The sequence below is a fragment of the Scaptodrosophila lebanonensis genome, unplaced genomic scaffold (genome assembly GCF_003285725.1).
Source record: "Scaptodrosophila lebanonensis strain 11010-0011.00,11010-0021.00 unplaced genomic scaffold, SlebRS2 tig00000001-arrow-pilon, whole genome shotgun sequence".
In the NCBI taxonomy this organism is placed as follows: Eukaryota; Metazoa; Arthropoda; class Insecta; order Diptera; family Drosophilidae; genus Scaptodrosophila; species Scaptodrosophila lebanonensis.
In genome coordinates, this window is record NW_022060529.1 from 24,146,198 (window position 1) to 24,166,433 (window position 20,236).

The 20,236-nt window shown below is 41.1% G+C and overlaps 8 protein-coding genes across 10 annotated transcripts; 6 read left to right on the forward strand and 2 right to left on the reverse strand.

Annotated features, from left to right (window-relative positions):
• The first annotated feature begins 88 nt into the window (after nt 1-88).
• On the forward strand, nt 89-5,040 carry LOC115626757 (glutathione S-transferase 1). Its single transcript, XM_030522217.1, has 3 exons — nt 89-126; nt 4,182-4,284; nt 4,365-5,040. The coding sequence occupies exons 2-3, from the start codon at nt 4,190-4,192 to the stop codon at nt 4,939-4,941; spliced, it is 672 nt and encodes a 223-aa protein (XP_030378077.1). The 5' UTR covers nt 89-126; nt 4,182-4,189; the 3' UTR covers nt 4,942-5,040.
• On the forward strand, nt 1,698-3,024 carry LOC115626749. The gene is made up of 2 exons (XM_030522205.1): nt 1,698-2,579; nt 2,653-3,024. Exons 1-2 carry the CDS (start codon nt 1,973-1,975, stop codon nt 2,733-2,735), a joined length of 690 nt encoding a protein of 229 aa, XP_030378065.1. The 5' UTR covers nt 1,698-1,972; the 3' UTR covers nt 2,736-3,024.
• Nucleotides 5,024-7,241, reverse strand: LOC115626740 (neuralized-like protein 2). The gene is made up of 4 exons (XM_030522192.1): nt 7,183-7,241; nt 6,299-6,840; nt 5,935-6,237; nt 5,024-5,882 (listed from the first exon to the last, which is right to left on the reverse strand). Exons 2-4 carry the CDS (start codon nt 6,750-6,752, stop codon nt 5,767-5,769), a joined length of 873 nt encoding a protein of 290 aa, XP_030378052.1. The 5' UTR covers nt 6,753-6,840; nt 7,183-7,241; the 3' UTR covers nt 5,024-5,766.
• A 732-nt stretch (nt 7,242-7,973) lies between these two features.
• On the forward strand, nt 7,974-9,101 carry LOC115633899 (dysbindin protein homolog). Its single transcript, XM_030531404.1, has 2 exons — nt 7,974-8,752; nt 8,811-9,101. The coding sequence occupies exons 1-2, from the start codon at nt 8,020-8,022 to the stop codon at nt 8,918-8,920; spliced, it is 843 nt and encodes a 280-aa protein (XP_030387264.1). The 5' UTR covers nt 7,974-8,019; the 3' UTR covers nt 8,921-9,101.
• A 322-nt stretch (nt 9,102-9,423) lies between these two features.
• LOC115623312 (glutaredoxin-C4) lies at nt 9,424-10,204 on the forward strand. Its single transcript, XM_030517577.1, has 3 exons — nt 9,424-9,698; nt 9,755-9,859; nt 9,927-10,204. The coding sequence occupies exons 1-3, from the start codon at nt 9,549-9,551 to the stop codon at nt 10,020-10,022; spliced, it is 351 nt and encodes a 116-aa protein (XP_030373437.1). The 5' UTR covers nt 9,424-9,548; the 3' UTR covers nt 10,023-10,204.
• On the forward strand, nt 10,147-10,860 carry LOC115623281 (biogenesis of lysosome-related organelles complex 1 subunit 3). 3 transcript variants are annotated; one of them, XM_030517567.1, is made up of 3 exons: nt 10,147-10,339; nt 10,390-10,507; nt 10,580-10,860. In XM_030517567.1, exons 1-3 carry the CDS (start codon nt 10,178-10,180, stop codon nt 10,819-10,821), a joined length of 522 nt encoding a protein of 173 aa, XP_030373427.1. In that variant the 5' UTR covers nt 10,147-10,177; the 3' UTR covers nt 10,822-10,860. The 3 variants fall into 3 exon arrangements, with proteins under 3 accessions (XP_030373427.1, XP_030373435.1, XP_030373434.1); XM_030517575.1 differs by having other exon boundaries at nt 10,390-10,511; nt 10,580-10,717; XM_030517574.1 differs by having other exon boundaries at nt 10,555-10,666.
• On the reverse strand, nt 10,812-12,396 carry LOC115623273 (cell cycle checkpoint control protein RAD9A). Its single transcript, XM_030517555.1, has 3 exons — nt 12,296-12,396; nt 11,847-12,231; nt 10,812-11,787 (listed from the first exon to the last, which is right to left on the reverse strand). The coding sequence occupies exons 1-3, from the start codon at nt 12,327-12,329 to the stop codon at nt 10,857-10,859; spliced, it is 1,350 nt and encodes a 449-aa protein (XP_030373415.1). The 5' UTR covers nt 12,330-12,396; the 3' UTR covers nt 10,812-10,856.
• Nucleotides 12,397-12,713: 317 nt separating this feature from the next.
• On the forward strand, nt 12,714-17,736 carry LOC115622098 (UDP-glucose:glycoprotein glucosyltransferase). The gene is made up of 2 exons (XM_030515942.1): nt 12,714-13,138; nt 13,195-17,736. Exons 1-2 carry the CDS (start codon nt 12,913-12,915, stop codon nt 17,601-17,603), a joined length of 4,635 nt encoding a protein of 1,544 aa, XP_030371802.1. The 5' UTR covers nt 12,714-12,912; the 3' UTR covers nt 17,604-17,736.
• The last annotated feature ends 2,500 nt before the right edge of the window (nt 17,737-20,236 follow it).

Below are 20,236 nucleotides of genomic sequence, written 5' to 3' on the forward strand. Positions count from 1 at the left end.
GCGCTTTGCCATTAGAATCTCGAGCAACACTTTCGATCAGGGCCGAAAAACCGACCGAGCGCCGTTCCATTTCAGTTACGTTTCCGAGTTCCGAGTGAACAGTCGCAAATCTCTGTGCGGAAGATTGTGAGTTCTGTTTTATTTATTTGTTTAATATTGCCTGCGCAAAAGCCAGAGAGGGGACGCCTCCAAATCGCATGTGTGTGACTGGCAAAGTGACACGATCTTGCTGTATTTTTCCCATTAGTTTTGTGCTAGTGTGTGTGTATGTGTGTGTGATTGTTTGTTTGTGTTTGTTATGTATCTAAATACAGTAGCGGTCAATAATTCAACACCGAATGTATTTATTTTCAAAGATAAACAAATACACACATGTGTATGTACATATATACGTATCCAAAATATATGTCCCTAAGTGAAAAACCGAAGATTAGGGGGCAATGGTTTAAGGAAATTTTTTGACATATTAAAATAATATAACGCTGCAACATCTACATATGTCTAAGTATAATAGTAATTTACAAATCAGCTGTTCGGTATCTGTGCAGTACCTTACAGCTTACTTTCTTGCTCAATTACGTTTTTATCAGTTTTCTTTTAATCTTTTTAATTCCTCCTAACATTTAATCCAAAGAAATTGCAGCATTGTTTGACACCGCGCTGTCACCCCGAAGAGGAAAAATAGGAAGAGCATTTTTAGTTTTCATTAATTTCGTTTATTCACAAAGATGGACTAATAAATTTGTGCGTTTCTATAATCGATTAACAATAAAGAGTTCAGGTTGTAAAATCTTATCTACTTAATTAAGATATAAAGTGTGTTTTTAGAGTTTCACAGTGAACGTACAGTTTCTAATACGTAGCATTCTTTGTTGTTCTCACAAAATCTAAAGTTACGTGTAAACATAAGTAAACTTACATTGCATACGAATTGCAGAAATATATTCAATATTCTAAGTATTTTAGTATAATAAAATACTTAAACTAAAATATCAGAAATGAATGTTTTTTGGCAAAAATAAATATCTAATAGATGTGCTACATAGGACAAGCAGCTGTTTTCATGTTAGTAACTAATATCACAACAATAACAGAGCTACTACGATACGATTGCAGTAAATATTCTGATCTAAGAGTGCTGGACTGGACTGTGTTTACCAAGCACATAAAAGTCATCTCTAATTAAATTTATACTGTTACTGTACGGAGGGTTGCACAATTTCCGTGAAACATGAAAGCTTTCATTAGCAACTGTGATGTAAATGAAATGGGCCCGTTCCTTTCCCACATAAAAGATGGACTATCCCCTCAGGTGTTTGCACCTAAACAAACGTACATACCTACATACATACATATGTATATAAATAAGACATACACAACATATGTACATACATATGTGTTCTTGCAAGACAATACATGTGTATGTGTACTGATAGTGAATTATCGTATAGCTTGCAGGGTTATCTGATGTCGTTTGCCAGTACAGTAAACTTCATGAAGACTTGAAGGAGCTTCCCACAGAACATTTCATGCACATACATATGTACATATGCATGTCATCTATATTCATAAGTATTTTGTACACACATACATACATAGCTAGGCAATACTTGATACACCGTCAAGTTCGAGATAGTGGATTGCGATTAAACATACTTATCGTGCGTTAATAGCATTTTAACCCTATGGTATGTGTACAAGTATACTCTATATTTGTGTACCCTGTACCCTAAGTGTAAAGCTTAGGTGCAAACGATGCAAACAATTTGCAGCAAGTTGATTGCTGCAATCAAATTTGCACGTATAAACACGAGTGCAACCATTTTGCTGCAAACAAAGAACCTGCAACATTTTTTTGCAGCAATATTTTTTGCTTGTCGTCTGTATTTACCGTTTCCTGGTTGCGTCAGTTGCTTGCTTGTTTGCATGTGCTGTTTGCTTTCAGTCGCAATATTGCAGCAAGCAAAGCAACATGTGGGATCGCGAGAAAACGATAAAATTAATTGAATTGTACGAGAATTATTCTGTTTTATGGGATGTCTCGTCAGCAGACTATACAAATAAGCATAAAAAGCAAAATGCTTATCGCGAAATTGCTGAAAAATTAGACAAAAGTGATGATGAAATAAAAACAAAAATTCATCATTTGCGCACTCAATTTTTGCAAGAGGTGCGCAGAGTGAAGCAAAAAAAGAGTGGCCAGGGTACATCGGACAACTATACCAGCAAATGGGAGTTTTTCGATGCGCTTAAATTTATTAAAAATGACGACGTACCAAGTACATCCAAAGCAAAAAAAAGAAAACGTGACGAGATAGAATTTAAGGACGAAGATCTGATTATTAAAAAGGCAAGCGCTTTACTCGATAAGCCAGCGGATGACCATCAGGTGTTCGGTGATTTCGTTGCATCTGAGCTCAGATTGTTGAAATCACACCAAAATAGACTTTTGCTTCGCAGAAAAATTCAAAGAGCTATTTTGGAAGTATCGGAAATTGATAGCGAGGGCACTTTTACTTGTTCCACACCTAATATCGTGGACTCGTCTACCAATTCTCCAGTTTTGGGCTTTTCAGATGGTAAAAAAGTAAATGCATATATAATTTACATACTTACTTTAAGATATTCCCTTTGAATGCCTGTCATATACAGCTCGACAAGACTCCGGCACAATGCTTCCAACCGTACTCACAGGAAAGCGAAACATGAGAAAGAAACATGAGAGAATGATATGAATCACCTGTAAAAAATTTAATTACATCAATAAACATATTAATTAAAAGTTCATAAAAATGTTAATTATATTTAATACATACCCGTGGCTAATAAACGCAATGTCAGGGCTAATCGTTCATTTGGTGGAATCGCAGGACTTTTTCTAATAAAAAATTGAAATCACTGACATGCGAAAAAAATTGTAATAGTTTGTTTCATCGCCATTTTGTAGCTCTTTTAAAAGGTTCTGATGCACTCATTTTTCATCTCTTTTGGAAATTCACTCTTTCACCCAACACTTTTTTTTTTTTGCAGACTCCAATCTTCTCACTTTTTTACGTTTAATTAAAATTGCTAATATAGCAATAGCAGCAACTCTCGATTTTTGTGCCGACATAATATAAACCAGCGATGGGCACGTAGTGGTTTTTTGGGCTCCTAGGGCTCTTTCCGTTATATTTCGATGGGTGGCGCCAGCCAGACGCACAAGCAAAAGTTCGATCTCGAGCGAAATTACAATAGCAAAATACATGCAGTGCTATCGCCAGACTGAAGCACAAATAAAAGACCGATCTGATGGAACCCTGATGCTGATGCTGATGGAACCCTAACGGTCCTTTTTTTTGTAGACGTTGCTGTAGGGCTCCCTATTTAACATTTCGTGCCCACCGCTGATATAAACACGTCGTTATTCCTTGACTTTCATAAAACAACAGAACTTGCAAATGAGTGTCACTTGCAAGCACTGCAAACAAAAAATGAAAACACGTGTAGACATTAACGCAATATATTGCACGAAATAGCCATGCAAAAGTTTGCGTGCAAAACAAAAATTGATTGAAGCAAGAAATTTTCTTGCAATATTTGCATAGGTGTAAACATTTGTGCAAACTTTTGCTGCAAATTGTTTGCATGGTGTGTACCTAGCTTAAGGGCGTGTATTAGGATCGACGCAAACGTATTAAATGTACATACATATGTGTGTATGTATGTATGAATCAATACAGTCATGTCCAAGAACTGGAATAAGAAACTGGGCATAAATGTTCTTTTTATTTTTGAGGCACTTCCCATTACTCCTTCATAAAAATGAGTTTTATTAAAATTTTCCTTTTTAAGTTTAAACCACTTTGAGAGCCTAATTAAAAACATACATACATACATGTACATATGTATGTATATATAAATATTTGTTTCATTTTGTCACCAATAATCATTATTTTTCACTTCAACAATCGCAAAATTGTCGGTCTGGTAATTGCGATTTGATTGCGTTCCATGAGGACTCTAGTACAAATAGTTTGATGTAAAAAATGAATGACATGGGATATGTACATACATATACATACATACATACAAATATAGTTCTAATTGGTAAATTTTAGTTTCAATAAAACTATTGCTAAGAATATCTTTGGAAGCTGTGCATAAATATGCAGTAAATTTTTACTTTCCTTGCTCAACAGCTACAACAATGACCAAGCCAGTTCTTTACTACGCTACCCTGAGTCCGCCATCCCGAGCCGTCTTGTTGACGGCCAAGGCGATAGGTCTTGAGCTCGAATTGCGGTAAGTTTAACCCCTTGTCGTTAAACTAATTAAAAAATGTGTATGTACATATGCATGTATATGTATTTCAAACGCTGCAGCTCAATTAACCTATTAAAAGGTGAACACTTGACTCCGGAATTCGTGAAACTGAATCCACAGCACACCATTCCGACCCTCAGCGACGGCGATGCAACGATCATTGATTCGCACGCCATATGCGCGTATCTTGTTGAGAAATACGGCAAGGAGCACGAAACCCTCTATCCAAAGGACTTGGTGAAACGTGCCAACGTCGACGCACGTCTACACTTGGATTCGGGTCATTTATTTGCACGTCTGCGTTTTCTATACGAGCCGATTTTGTATTTTGGCTCAACGGATTGTTCAATTGATAAAATCGCATACATACAAAAATGCTATGAAATACTAGAGAATTTCCTCAAGGATCAGTCATATTTATGCGGCAATGAGCTGACTATTGCGGATTTTTGCTGTGTGGCTACAATCACATCGGTCAACGATGTGGCGCCCATTGATGAGTTTAAGTTCCCCAAATTGCTGGCCTGGCTGCAACGATTGGCGGAGCTCCCATACTACAAGGAGACCAACCAGGAAGGCGCTGAAGAATTGAAGGCTATTTTTAAGGCCAAGCTGGCTGAGAATCGCGGCAAGTAGGCCTTTGGTTAAAAGATACTTTTATTTCTAGTATGTATATGTCATTTTATCGAAATGCCCAAAGATGGTGCTAATAAACACGTTCAGTTTTACAAAAAGCATAGCATTTTTTATTACATTGATTTACATATATGTATATTAAATACTACTAATTAACTTACATTTAGCAACAGGGGCCTTAGAGGTAATGGAAAATGAAACTGGATTTGCCTTAAATGTTTCCATGCCTGACAAACGGCGGAAACGCTCAAAGGCAGGGCGGTGTTCTGGATAAAAAATTCGAACGCTTATTTGTATTGGAAGTATGAATTCAAAATGGAGTTGTTCTGCTCATATGAATAATGTATATCATACACTAAACATTTTTTGAATTTTTACGTTTGATCATTATCTTACTAAGGACACCAAGACGCATAACTGCTGAAGTGCATTCACGAAATATGAATTCACGTAATTTAAAAGCTAATTATCTAGTGGAGGAAACAGTTTTTACAAAACACGCGAGGGTAGGAAAATATATCGATACATACAAACATATGTAAATATAATTTTAAACAATTCTTCGTAAATTTTATGAACTGGTAACACTAAACGCCATTAAAAACTATATAGTATATCTACAGAACGAAAATGCAATGCCACTTCGAGCGTAATTGAGTATACTTCTAAGGACCGTTTTCGCTATGCATTGTGCAGAAGACAAAATTAAGCAATTCAATAAAGGGGAACGGCACTTCAGTCAACGTCTCTATGCTTATTTCCCAGACTAGGCCCAGGCCAAGCACACTCTTAAGCGCAAGTGTATTCGCATATGTACTTTCATTATTAATCCCGGCGTAGCAGGAACCGCTTGATACTCTCTGGAAGTGGAAGGCGTTCTATTTCATTGGCGGTAAAGTTTTCGAGTATGACATTACGGCAAGCGCTTTGCAAGGATAGAACTGTAAGAACTGTGGTGAGCGCAATACTTAATGGACAAGTTTAAGCACTTACTGCCTTCCAATTGTATGATGCGAATTTGCTTTGTTGTTCCATAGACGTCAATCACGACATACAAGGGAGCTCTATTTAATGGAATGTCTTCTGATACTGGACCTCTGTCAACGCCGTTAATGATGAAATGTAGTTCGCCCCTTGACTCATCGTTATCTGTGGGTACGTAAACAATACCAATTCGCGAGCCTCTATCGGTTAAAAGTATATCAGAGTTTCCATCGTCTATTGTGGGGCGCAGCAGCTTCTTTGGCAGCAAGCCACGAGGCGTACGCACATGCGTCGCATCGCCCAGAAGATTTCCTATGGGAGCAGAGTCTTAGCAAATGCACTTTCTCGCAGAAAATCTAAAAGAAAAACTTACTATGTTGCGACTGTTCATTAGCAGTGGGCTCTACATTCTCAACATGCTCCTGCTCCTGGCGTTGGTTCAACTCAAACTTTGATATTGGGAATATCCAGCTATTGCCCAAATTTGCCAAATCTGGAAGAGCAAAGTGCGGCAGGCCCTCAGTGCGCATCCCAATTATATTGGGCTTTAATTGTGTTAGTCCCAGACGCATGTGTCCAGACCATCCGCGCTCAATTTGTTCAATTTCAACGAGGAATATATCGCCTGGCGCCAAAGGCTGCTCAGAAAAAGTGAGAGCGTCAGCGAAACTCTGTCTTCTGAATGCGACCGTTGAGTCGTCCTTCAGCAGGATATTGGAGCCGTGGTACGGATGAAAACGGCAAAGTTTACGTATTTTTACATCGTCGCCGCTATCTTCCAGTTCTGTGTTTTCATCCGGGTCATTGCGCTCATCAACGGATTCCATATTTTGGTCTCGCACTTTTTACACTCATTTATTCAGTTTTAATGCTAATTTTTCGTATTTATTTTTAATTGTATCGTACTAGTTGTACCTGTCATAGCAAGTAAAACGCTAGTGCGTTAGAGGTGGGCGAAATCGAGTATGGTATTTTTGTTGTTTAGTTGTGAGTCTATCGAATGTGATACCAGGGTTGCAAAAGAGGTTTAAGAGTTCATAGCTTTCCACATTAAAATCAATCGGCGTTCAACACTTGAAATCAAGCGTCAAATCGGCATAGAATGCCCGTTTGACAATTCGAATTAGCATTGAGAAATTTAAAAACAGGTAGGGCCTCTAAAATTATTTGGTTTATATATATTTTAAATAGCTGCCATGGGCACAATCGGTGCAGAAATTGAATATTGTTCATTGCGATTAGATTAAAAGTACTTACATAAAGCAGGTTGTAATTTTGCTGTTTAATTTTGATTGTTTCATTTCTTATTTCATTCGTTGCTTCAGAAATGTTATTATTAAAATAGTACCCTACTGCCTATCTGACAGCTTAGCTGCTGTTTAAGATTAAATATTTTGTATTTGTTTATTCCGCATAAGCAGAAATTCACGAATCCATTACATAGGCATTTGCTTGTGATCAACAGATAGGGATTGTTTCTGGATATTATTGAACCTATATATATTTTACCAGAACAGGAAGACTACCATATAATTATTGAAATCAATACATTATTCTTTAACTAATAAAATTAGTTCCCAAAATTCATATTTCTAGTGTCAATGATTGGGCTGTGTGACTTTGAGGTTACGGATTTTTGGATGCTCAATTTTCAAAATGTAATCTCCAATATATCAAATGACCATCAAATAGACATTAATTATACATTTATATTAGTAGGCAATATATGTACATAAATCAAAAATCACAAAATTATATAAAATAATAAAAGTAGAAAAAATAGATATTTATAATGTTCAATGTCAAATTAAATGAAATTTTAAATGAAATTAAAATGTTACTTGAAATTGTCTAGCGTAATAATCTAAAAGAAATCTAATACTTGTAACGGTTTAGAATAAAACCATGGTCAATATGCGCGACAATTTTTCCCGGGATTCTTTCGAATATGCAGAAAGAACCAGATCAATAATGAACCAGTAATGAAGAAGCTTTTATCGTATCACAGCTGATTGTCTATTTTAAAGTTGCACTTTCCGAACTTGCAAGCCTCTAGTTAATTGCATTTCGAATGTACCAATTACAGTTTTTATCATGTTTGGTAGCTTAAAAAAGAAGTTCAGTGCTGCAATACAAGAAGGCATGGTCATCTCGGAGAGCCTTCAGCAGCAGTATCAAAAACGTGTCAGCGCCGCCACAACACCCACTACGGCACCCAACTTGCTCAACGAAAGCTTCTTTGCCAGCCGCGGCAGTTCACTCTCCCTCAATAGCCAACTTACCGATGGTGTGCCCACGCATCTCAACATGGCCGCTGGCTGCAATTTGCTGGCTAAATACGAAGGCGATTGGGAACAAATTCATGCCGCTAACGAGGACAACGCAGCACGCTCTGCGGCTGTGGCGACACAAATCGCTTCAGTAGAAGCGAAAGCCAGTGCACAGCGCATAACCATCACCGATCTCAACACATGTCTAGCCGGTATACCCAAACTGGTGGAAAAACTCAAGGCTAGCGCACTGACGCTGCGCGCCGTGGAGGACGAGGCAGAGCAGATGGAAAAGGAGCTGGAAAAATTGGAGGACTTATGCGAAGAGTGTGAGCTTCAGGAGTTCATTTTGGAGAAGCATTTTGAAAAAAATGCGTATAAGCAAATGAAGATAAACCAATTGGAGCACTACAGGCAGAAGATTGCTTCTCAGCACCAAGTGAAGATTCGGACACATGAGGACCGTCTAAGGCAATTACAAAAGGAGCGCCAGGCTGTGTTCGAAGACGCATTTCGAGGTGATTTGGAGGAGTATAAGCAGCATGGACAGCTGACAAGTATGTAATGTCTGGCAATGAAATGCTTTTTGTAAACACTAAACTCTAAATTTCTCAGAGATAGAAACGACGACACTGCCAACAAAAAAATTGGAGTTGGAAGAAGTAGTTCTGGAACCAAATGATATTGAGTCGAAGGATGCGCTCGAGAAGTTCTTGAACGGTTAAGACTGGCTTAAATTGAGCAATACCATTTGTGCCTTTTGTGCAATATTTTATGATACATTTTAATTTTTTGTGCACATAAGATTGTACAATACGATGTAGTCCCAGGTGGCCTTTTGGCTGACAACGGCGTTGCTGTAAAATTTTGGCTTGTAATTGTTTCCTGTGCTGCCAGACCTGGACAGTTCAGTTATCAACAAAATACATTTCATTTTATAAAAAATACTGGTTAAATTTGTCTTTAAAGTTGTGTAGTTATTTTTATTCTCGATATAAATTAGAAATGCTGGTGCTTTCTAAATGGTAAGCAAAAGAAAAAAACGCTCCGCCGTTGTTATGCCGGTAAAATTAATAACGAAGTCAACACTACGTATGTACATATGTTTTTATTGTTGATTACACAAAACTACAACAACACACAAGTTCGTAGATATCTAAAATTATTCATCACATCGACTTTAGATCGTCATTCAAAATTTAAAAAAAAAAATATATTTTTTACCGTAACAGCTTCCGCCGCATCCGCATCCCTTATCATCGTCGAAGTAAACTGTTGAACTGCGAGCTACAGCTTTTGAACTTCGTGAAACCATCGTCAACGCTTCCGAACGCAAAGTTTCCATTCCCCTTAATGGGTTCAGTTGTAAGCTCGCTACAAAAAGCGCCACTGGTTGTCAACATGGACAGCGCACAGGCCCAATTTGTTAGAGAAACAATTGCCAATCACAAAGTAGTCATATTTAGTAAGTCCTATTGTCCTTACTGCAGCATGGCTAAGGAGGTGAGTAAACTATAATTATGTATCGGCTTATAATTAAATCGATACGATTCATACAGCAATTCAGAAAACTTAAAGTGGAAGCTACGGTCGTTGAGTTGGATCAACGGTCGGATGGCAATGAAATTCAAGCAGTTCTGGGCGAGATGACCGGAGCTCGTACAGTAAGTAAACACGTGTGGTGTTTGTTGACTTATACTTACTTTAAAGTGTCATTTTTATTTTGGCTAGGTACCTCGTTGCTTTATCAATGGAAAGTTTATTGGCGGCGGTACTGACGTCAAGCGAATGTATGAAACCGGCGTGCTGCAGAAATATTTTCAGTGAATGATACTTAAACGAATGCCCACTTTCAGACGTATAATATGCGTGTAATTTTTTCAATTTTTGATCATTTAGCATACAGTTCATATAATTTTTATGCATATACATACAAATACGAAACAAGTTGCTTAAAGTTAAATTTAAGAAAGTAAAGAACGATGGTAACACCTGTGAGCACATTTAAACACGAGCCACCCTGTGCTGCAAATTGTTTTCCTTTTCGTGCATTTTTTTTATTTATAAACTTAAGAATGGATGCGTTGGTACGTGGCGAAGCTTCCGAGTCGGATGAGGATACGTCGGCTTACAATACTCATAAGGTATATCCATATTGATGAAGCACATGGTTAGTCACCATTCACCATTTTAGATTATCGCCCCGGAGGTGTCCAGTGAGGCTACAGAGTCTGATGAAGATGTCTATGAACAACATAAAAGTCTGAGCACTGGTTCGATATATCGGAACAACCTGTTACAACGCAAGCTGAGTAGGTAAAATCAAAATACATTTTTATGTACATATGTATGTAAGTAGTCGAGTCTTGACGATTCCATTTCAGTTGAGAACAACATTGACATTTGGAAGGCTTTAGGCGGATTTACAAGAAATTTTGTGGTTACTGCTTCAAAACAGCTTCTTACAACCGATCAAATGCTAATCAAGTCGCAGGTTTATATGCAAGCGGCACACACGGCACTACAGCAGGCGCAAGGGAATTCTGCGCAGCTTCAAATAAAGCTGAGGGATGCATTCAGCGGTAGCTTTATTCCCATTATAAACACCAATAGGGCTTTAAACTAAAGGGCGGGTGTTTATTAATAAACGAACAAACTAAGCTAATCCTCTGTATCCGAATTGGGTGCATACATTTGACTGCTCGGCGATGGTTCGCGTGGCACATACGTTTTTTGAAAGCACCGTGAGAAAATGGCGCGCACGTTGTCCCTATGCTCTGGCGACTGCGGAACGCAGTCTTCATCGCTGCCGTCTTCCTGCACAGCCAGTACAGTCATAGGTGGGGCCTCTTGCGAATTATAAGAAAGCAACTCATTGGCAGTAGGCATAGTTTGACTGGATTCTACTGCGACGGCAGCAGCAAGAATAAGTGCCTCCTCATCGTCATCGACGTCGACAGTATCACCTTCGGGGAGCAAGCGCGCTGGTTGCACAGAACTCGGCTCTGATATATTAGTTGGGGTTGTACGCAATCCATTATACTGAAAGAGCGCTAAATCGGTACTTGTCGTACTAAGTGTGGTGTCGTCTGCCAGACGTCGTTTGTGTTCAATTTGCTCAGTAGGCGCGCTGCCCTTTCGTTTTTTGGATACATTTACAGGGGATGCAGCATCCTGTACAGTGAGTTCGCGCTGACAATAATCCTCCGAAAAACTTACATCGTCAGGCGACAGGGTGGACATGATAAGCAAACACTCGATGTCATCGTGTTTTTTTATCTTAAGAAAGAACGGGCTGCCCGGCTCGTCAAACTCCAACGTCATGTCTGCACTTAGCGACTCCGCAAAGAGTAGGAATGCGCGAAATTCTTTCAGACAGAAAGTAATAACAGTGTCCTGGGTCACATTATAGCTAGTAAATTCGTTAGGCTTTAGCTTTAGCTGGGACCGCATAAACCTGTCACTAACGCGCGCACCCTCTATATAGTTTTTGGCTGCCAGGCTGTCCGATTTGGCCTCTAGCGTCAGTTCTTCTTCGGCAGCATTGAAACTGTTGGAAATTTCCATGAACAGTTTGTATTCGCCGCGTATGCTGTGGGAATTGTAAGAATTTTGAATTTTGATGAGCAAAATGTAAAGGTAGACACCTACACGTTGGCACTGTGATCTGGCAAAACGCCAGCGGTGATGTTCTGCTCGTCCAATATGGCAATCACAGATTGTCGCACGGTTTCCAACTTGCAGCGTAGTTTGACCTGAAATTTTGTTTGGTTGTCCGTTATGCTTAGCTCGCAGTGTTCCACTTGCTTCATGCTGCGAAACGCAGCAAGGCAAGGTTTCATTGATATCTTGCAGTAGAAATCTGCATTGCCGGTTCGTGGGAGATTGAAGGTTTCGAACATACTTCGCTTAAAGCGTATGCTTCCTACAGCGGAGTGTGTTGCATTAATTGCGCGAAGTAGTAAGCCATTCTGATCTACTTCTACGTAAAGTTCCTTTCCCACTTTAGAGAGCGATTGTATCGCTTTAGCAATGACTGCATATACAAAATCATTTTAAGTGAAATGGAAGTAAAATAATTACATATATGCTTAACTTACCACGTGCATTGCTGCCTTCAAACGTGCATTTCATTTCGTTTACTATAGCGTCTATATTTTTAATGCAATTGCTCTTGCGCGTGATGCGCGCAGCCGTAAACAAAGCGCCCGCCGAACAGCTGTTACGGTTACTGTTGGCAGTGATGCCAACTTTTCAGAAGAAAACAGGGTATAATAATCTGTTTTTGAAGGGAAGGGGAATGAGATCAAGCTTAACAGTTTGCAACTCTAATAAAAACGTTGAAAAAGCTAAATATATTTAAAAAAGCTGGACTTCCCAAAAGTTGTCGCTTCCCTTTTTCCGCAATTATTCGAATTTACACGCAAATGTATTTGAAAAATGGCCAGATTTGACGGGTAAAGGGCCAAATTGGCATCCCTGGCTGTAAAGAACGTTTGCTTAGAGCTGGCAATACTTTTGCTGACCGGCTAAACGCCACATCAGTTTTTCTTGTTAAATTAGATTAACGTTAAAGGCTGAAAACTGCTCTAAATCGCGTCGTGCTTCAAGCCCAACAGTGTTAGAGTTCGCCTTCAGCTCTTAGGATCATAATTAAACCGGACTTGCGGCTACAAGACATGTGCACAGAGCAAAACACGTAACAGCAGCAATAACAATGCAGCAACACTTTCTGTGCCTCTGCGCTTTACTTGCGCTTACCTCTCACTGTCTGGGTACAGAGTCAAGCCAGAGCTATCCCATAACAACACTTATCAATGCGAAATGGACACAGACGCCATTGTACTTGGAAATTGCCGAGTACTTAGCAGACGAGCAAGCCGGTCTGTTTTGGGATTATGTGGAGGGAGCGGTAACAGTGGACTCGGCGCTCAACAGTTATGGTAAGTAAACGTGTGATGGAAAGTTATGGGTTAACGTAAATAAAAAATTCTTGCAGATACTGAGTCGCAGCAGTACAATGCGGCGTTGCAATTGGTACGAGCACATCTCAGTGCGCCGCAGTTGCCACTCCTTAAGCTCGTTGTGGCTATGCATAGCTTGACGCCGCGTATACAAACACATTTTCAGTTGGCTGATGAACTGCGTGCATCAGGTGCTTGTCAGGCAGCAATTTATGCACAGGTAGGCACTGAACTGGCCTGCAGCTTGTCGGAGCTGCAACAGAAGCTCCAGTTGCCAGCAGCTACAAGCCTGGATGCAACGGTGGAAACCTACAGCTTCGACCACATTTACCCGGGCAGCGAGAACAATACACGCACTGTTGTGCTCTACAGCGATTTAGGCAGCGCCGCATTTCGTCCCTTTCATAAGCTGCTCGAGCGCGAGGCCAATGCAGGAAAAGTGCGCTACATATTGCGCCATCAGCTTGGTGAGCGCAGCACGAAAGCAGTTCGTCTTTCCGGCTACGGCGTGGAGCTGCATTTAAAGTCAACGGAGTATAAGAGTCAGGATGATGCACTCAAGCCAGAAGCAGGAGCCGATGGTGCCGGAGTTGGCGATGATGCAGGCAATGACTCCGATGTACAAGGTTTTGACTTCAAGGTACTTAAATCGCGCCATCCCACTCTTAAGCGCGCATTGGATCAACTGCGACAGCGTCTGCTGCAGGGAAATGACGAAATTGCTCAGTTAAAGGCGTGGGAATTTCAAGACCTTGGGCTGCAGGCAGCCGCTGCCATAGCTGAAATACAAAGCGATGAAGCACTGCAAATACTACAGTATACGGCGCATAACTTTCCCATGTTGGCACGTACACTGCTGGCGCATAAGGTGACAGAAGCTCTGCGATCGGAGGTGAAACATAATACGGAGTCCTTTGGACGCACGCTCAATGTGGCGCCGCCTGATGGTGCTTTATTCATCAATGGTCTTTTCTTTGATGCAGACACCATGGATCTATATTCCTTGGTGGAGACGTTGCGCGCAGAGGTACGCGTACTTGAAAGTCTACATAGCAACAATGTACGCGGTACATTGGCCGCCTCCCTGCTTGCTCTTGACTTGGCGGGGTCCAACAAACGCGAATTTGCCATCGATATTCGCGACACTGCGGTGCAGTGGGTCAATGACATAGAAACGGATGCACAATACCGCCGTTGGCCGGCGTCGGTCATGGATTTACTGCGGCCCACGTTTCCCGGTATGCTGCGTAATATACGGAAGAATGTGTTTAATCTAGTGCTGGTGGTAGATGCGCTGCAGCCGGTGGCACGCAGTGTAATTAAACTAGCTGAATCTTTTATACTGCATCAAGCGCCAGTGCGTCTAGGTATTGTGTTCGATGCCAGAGCTGCCAACGAACAGACTTCAGCAGACTACGTTGCTATTGCATGTGCCTTTAATTATGTTAGTCAGAAAAAGGATGCACGGGCAGCTCTTAGTTTTCTCACGGATATTTATGCAGCAGTTGGAGAGACGGCAGCCGTGACACTCCAGCATATTACGTTGCAGCTTACTAAGGAGTTCACTACGCTTTCTAGCAGCAAGGCGTCTGAATTTTTGGAGGAGGACTCTGATTATGACTACGGACGTCAGCTGGCAGCAGAGTTCATTGAGCGCCTAGGATTTGGAGAAGTGGGTCAACCACAGGCTCTACTCAACGGCGTTCCAATGTCGAGTAACATCATAACAGCCGATAGCGACTTTGAGGAGGCAATTTTCTCAGAGATCATCAGCCAGACCACGGCACTGCAGAAAGCAGTTTATCGCGGTGACTTAACGGATAACGAGGTTGCCATTGATTATTTAATGAATCAGCCCCATGTAATGCCCCGCCTCAATCAACGCATCCTCAGCAACGATGATGTCAAATATTTAGACATCAGCGGAGTGCCCTCGAAACAGTTAAGCAATGCGGCGGCATTAAATAGACTGTCAAATCGTGACATGACTGCCACTCTGATGCAAAATCTGAAATACTTTGGCGGAAAGCGTAGCACGGAGCACATTGGCCATGCCTCCATACATTTTCTTACGTTGTGGGTATTCGCCGATTTGGAAACTGTCGAGGGACGCGCCTTGCTTACACATGCGTTGGAGTATGTTCAGTCTGGACAGAGTGTGCGGTTGGCATTCATCCCCAATACGGAGGGCATTGCTGCAGGCAACAAACAGTCGCTCAATCAATTAGCATGGGCGGCTATGCAAACGCTGAAACCGTCAGAGGCTACGGACACAGTTCTTAAGTGGCTTCGTAAGCCAAAAGAGAAGCCGGTTCTGCCCAAGCAGCTAGAGGAGGTTCTGGGCTCTACCGACCTCCATTTGAAAATGCTGCGCGTCTATGCTCAACGCGTTCTAGGATTGGGTAAATCGCAGCGTCTGGTAATTGGCAATGGACGTCTCTATGGACCCCTTAACGCTGGAGAATCCTTCGACAGTGCCGACTTTGCTCTGCTCTCGCGCTATAGCTCGCTTCAGTATGGTGACAAGGTACGCGATGTGCTTAAGGCGTCCGCAATGGATGTGGGTAAAGATTTTAACAGCGACACGCTGCTCAAACTCTATGCGAGTTTGCTGCCACGGCAGACCAAGACCCGTTTTAAATTGCCATCGGACTTAAAGACTGCTCATTCAGTGGTGCAGCTGCCACCAAAGCAAACTTTGTTGCCTCATTTCGATATCGTTGCCGTGTTGGATCCTGCATCGCGAGCCGCCCAGAAGCTGACCCCCATTTTGATACTGCTCCGTCAGACTCTGAACTGCCAGCTCCACATCTATCTGACGCCTGTGCCTCAACACAGCGACATGCCAGTAAAGAACTTTTATCGCTATGTTGTGGAGCCTGAGGTGCAGTTTGAAGCGAGCGGCGCTCGCGCTGATGGACCTCTGGCTAAGTTCAGTGGTTTACCTGCCAATCCGCTTCTTACGCAGCAATTGCAAGTTCCCGAGAACTGGCTGGTGGAGGCTGTGCGCGCCGTCTACGACCTGGACAATATTAAGCTACGCGATATTGGCGGCCCTGTGCACAGTGAGTTCGATTTGGAATATTTGCTGCTCGAGGGCCATTGTTTTGATGCTGCCACCGGGGCACCACCACGTGGCTTGCAGTTAGTGTTGGGTACCAAGGCGCAGCCCACGCTAGTCGATACCATAGTTATGGCCAATTTGGGTTACTTCCAGCTGAAGGCCAATCCGGGCGCCTGGACTTTGCGCCTCCGCGATGGCAAATCTGCGGACATTTATGACATAACACATGCCGAAGGACCGAATACTTTGCATCAGGCAGGTGCGACACAGGTGCTTATTAGTTCCCTGCGCTCGCATGTTATCAAGTTGCGAGTATCCAAACGGCCGGGTATGCAGCAGGCTGAATTGCTTTCCGATGACAACGATAATGCGCAGACGGGCATATGGAATAGCATTGCTAGTAGCTTTGGCGGTGGCAGCAGCGGAACGGGAGCAACGGACGAGGACAGTGAGACGATCAACATCTTCTCCGTGGCGTCGGGACATTTGTACGAGCGTCTGCTGCGCATCATGATGGTGTCGCTTCTGAAGCACACCAAATCGCCGGTGAAGTTTTGGTTCCTTAAGAACTATCTGTCGCCACAGTTCACCGACTTTCTGCCCCACATGGCCCGCGAGTATAATTTCCGTTATGAGCTAGTCCAATACAAGTGGCCGCGTTGGTTGCATCAGCAGACGGAAAAACAGCGCACGATTTGGGGCTACAAAATACTCTTCCTTGACGTCCTTTTCCCGCTAAATGTTCGCAAAATAATCTTTGTGGACGCTGATGCCATTGTGCGTACGGACATTAAGGAGTTGTACGATTTGGACTTGGGTGGTGCGCCCTACGCCTATACTCCTTTCTGTGATTCGAGGAAGGAGATGGAAGGTTTCCGGTTCTGGAAGCAGGGCTACTGGCGCAGTCATCTTATGGGAAGACGGTATCATATCTCTGCCTTGTATGTGGTGGATCTAAAGCGCTTCCGCAAGATTGCTGCCGGTGACAGACTACGTGGGCAGTATCAGGCGCTCAGTCAGGATCCCAACAGCTTGGCCAATCTTGATCAGGACTTACCCAATAATATGATACATCAGGTGGCAATTAAATCACTCCCAGATGAATGGCTATGGTGTCAGACCTGGTGCAGTGATAGCTCCTTTAAGCGTGCCAAGGTCATCGATTTGTGCAACAATCCGCAGACAAAGGAGGCTAAACTTACGGCGGCGCAACGCATCGTGCCCGAGTGGAAGGATTACGATGCTGAGCTGAAGGCTCTGTTGGCTCGCATAGAAGATCACGAGAACTCGCACGGTAGTGGGACAAGTGGGAGCAGAGAGGATAATGCGTTTCCTGTGACTGACCCGCCTATGCCGGAGCCAAAGCACGGCGAGCTGTGACTGCCCTTTAGCTGAATTTGTAATGCAGTTGCGCCTTAAGTGATTCTTGTAAGCCTAATGTCAACTCGATACTACATAGCTAAGCATCTCCTACAACATAATAAATTTAAAAATCTAATTTTTAATTAATTAAGCAAGCAATTTTTAATTCAATTTGCATTCCAGGAGCTCGCAACGACTTTAATTAAGCTGAAATTAATGAATAAATGTACACATTGAGCGCTATTATAAGTGGAACCATAGAAAGAACTGTATTAAACGCTTGTTTAAAGTATTTACTTATTTTTGAATAGTTTGCATTAACACCTTAGCGCCTATGCCTTTAAACACTTCGAAAAGAAAGTATAACTTCGGTTTTTGTAAAAACATTTTTCATTGATAAAAGGGAACATTGTAGAACTAATGGAGTGGAGAAGGCGTGGTACTGAGAATCGTGCATTGAATGGATACATGTGTATAAGTAGTCTCCATTCTTATACTATATCCCTTTCAGATCCTGGTGCATCAATTGTGCGTGTTATTGTTTACGTTTGTTTCTCACATTGTTTCGTGTTTCCCTTTAACCCAGACATTGAGAAAATTTTCATAAAATACAAAGACCATATAATTTTAAAAAAAAAACGGTGTTTTGGCGTGGGGTCTGAAAGGGATATATTAACCGTTGTGAGTACCGTTCGAAACAGAACATGGAATATACATACATATGTATTTGCAAAATGTCAATGAAATTTCAAGTCGTATTGAAAGCGATTAAAAACTGTTTTTTCATCAAAAAACACACATGTAAATGAAAGTGTGGTGGGTTGAAAGGTGAGGATCGTAAATGGATTGAAAGCTGGAGTCAATATTGAATATCAAAATAATATGAGAACGGCTGTAAAAATATGTAACTGGTCGAGAAGTTGAGATGCGAGGATCTAATTTCTAGGGTAGGAAGTTTAGTTCATAATCAAAATGTAATCTTTACTTAAAATGCAAAATAGGTTAAGAGTGCTTTTTGATGTTACTATTTTGCACATATTTAGACTTATAGTTTGCGGCTTAAGGGTATATATATTTTCATTTATTTAACGACAAACAGACCTGTCGAAAAAGAGCTGTGAGAAAAAAATAAAAACAATACAGAACTTATACTAGATAAAACTAAAGAAAAACAAAGCCAATAGAAATAACAAAAGTGCCTAAAAACGTATTCGACTCGGTGGGGGAATTTTACTAGGCAATGGCCAGCTATGCCGCGATTCACAGCAGAGTGTAGTCAGAGACGTTATTAGACCTATCAAAAAAGAAAAGAAGAAGAAAAAATGGCAATACAAGATAAAGAAGAAGTAAATGTAATTAAAATACTTAAATAATAAATGATAAAAAAGATAGAACGCTACAGTCTAGCAAGCCCGACAGTGAAATAGCCTGTACTCTCCACAAAAAAGGAAAATAAAAAAATTTTTTTTTTTAAAATTAAATGATTAACAAAAAATGGAATTAATTAAATTTAATTAGAAGACATGTTTATGTTCAGTTTTAACAGAATACATTTATATCACTTGCCTATGCGTGTATGTATGCAGCACAAAGTTGAATCAAAGCAGCAACAACAACAACAGCTGCGGACAGCGATTTTATTTCTGGCTATAACTTTCTTCATATTTGAGCTATCATGATGAAACTTGGCACACGGACATGGATGTATGTTCCAAATTTGAGTTCAAAATTCCAAGAACTACCGGAGTTAGGAAAACACGAATTGCGGTGGAGTGGGGGGAGGGGTGTATCAGAAAAAAACAAGAAAGGAATGTTAAAGTCGAGCAGGCTCAACTCTTAAATACCCTGTACCACCCCACAAAAAAGTAATTAAATTAATTTAATTTAATTAATTAATTAATTTAATTAATTAACTAAATTAATTTAATTAATAAACTAAATTAATTTAATTAATTAACTAAATTAAATATAAAATAGGGGGGGTGGATCAGAAAAAATGAACAAACTCGTCCTTTCTCGGTCTCAGGAGAATCTGTATACCAAGTTTGGTTATTCTAGCTCTTATACTTTCGGAGATCCTTGCGTTCATACAGACAGACAGACAGACGGACATGGCTATATCGACTCGGCTTGTCATGCTGATCAAGAATATATATACTTTGTGGGGTCTACCAAGCCTCCTTCTGTGTGTTCCATGTGCACTCGCACAAAACTAATATACCCTTGTACCCTTTGGGTACAGGGTATAAAAAACACAAACTCGATCTGCCTGAGGCTTAGGGGAACCTGAATGCAAAGTTTGGTTATCCTAGCTATATCGACTTATCTTGTCATCCTCATCAATAATATATATGCTTTGTGGGGTCTGCCACGCCTCCTTCTGGGTGTTACATACATGCGCACAAAACTAGTATAGCCTTTCACCCTTTGGGTACAGGCTATAAAAAAAGTGTAAAGCTAAAGGTGGAGAATCACTGACTGAACAGATTGTTGTTTCGGCGCAGTCGTAAAAATATTTTTACTGACGGGAGTATCAACATAAACAGTTATTGCCAACGTAGGAGTGGGGGTGTATCGACAAGAAAAACACAAACTTCCGCACTTACTGCTGCGTCCATACAAACAGACAGATATGGCTATATGTTTGTACT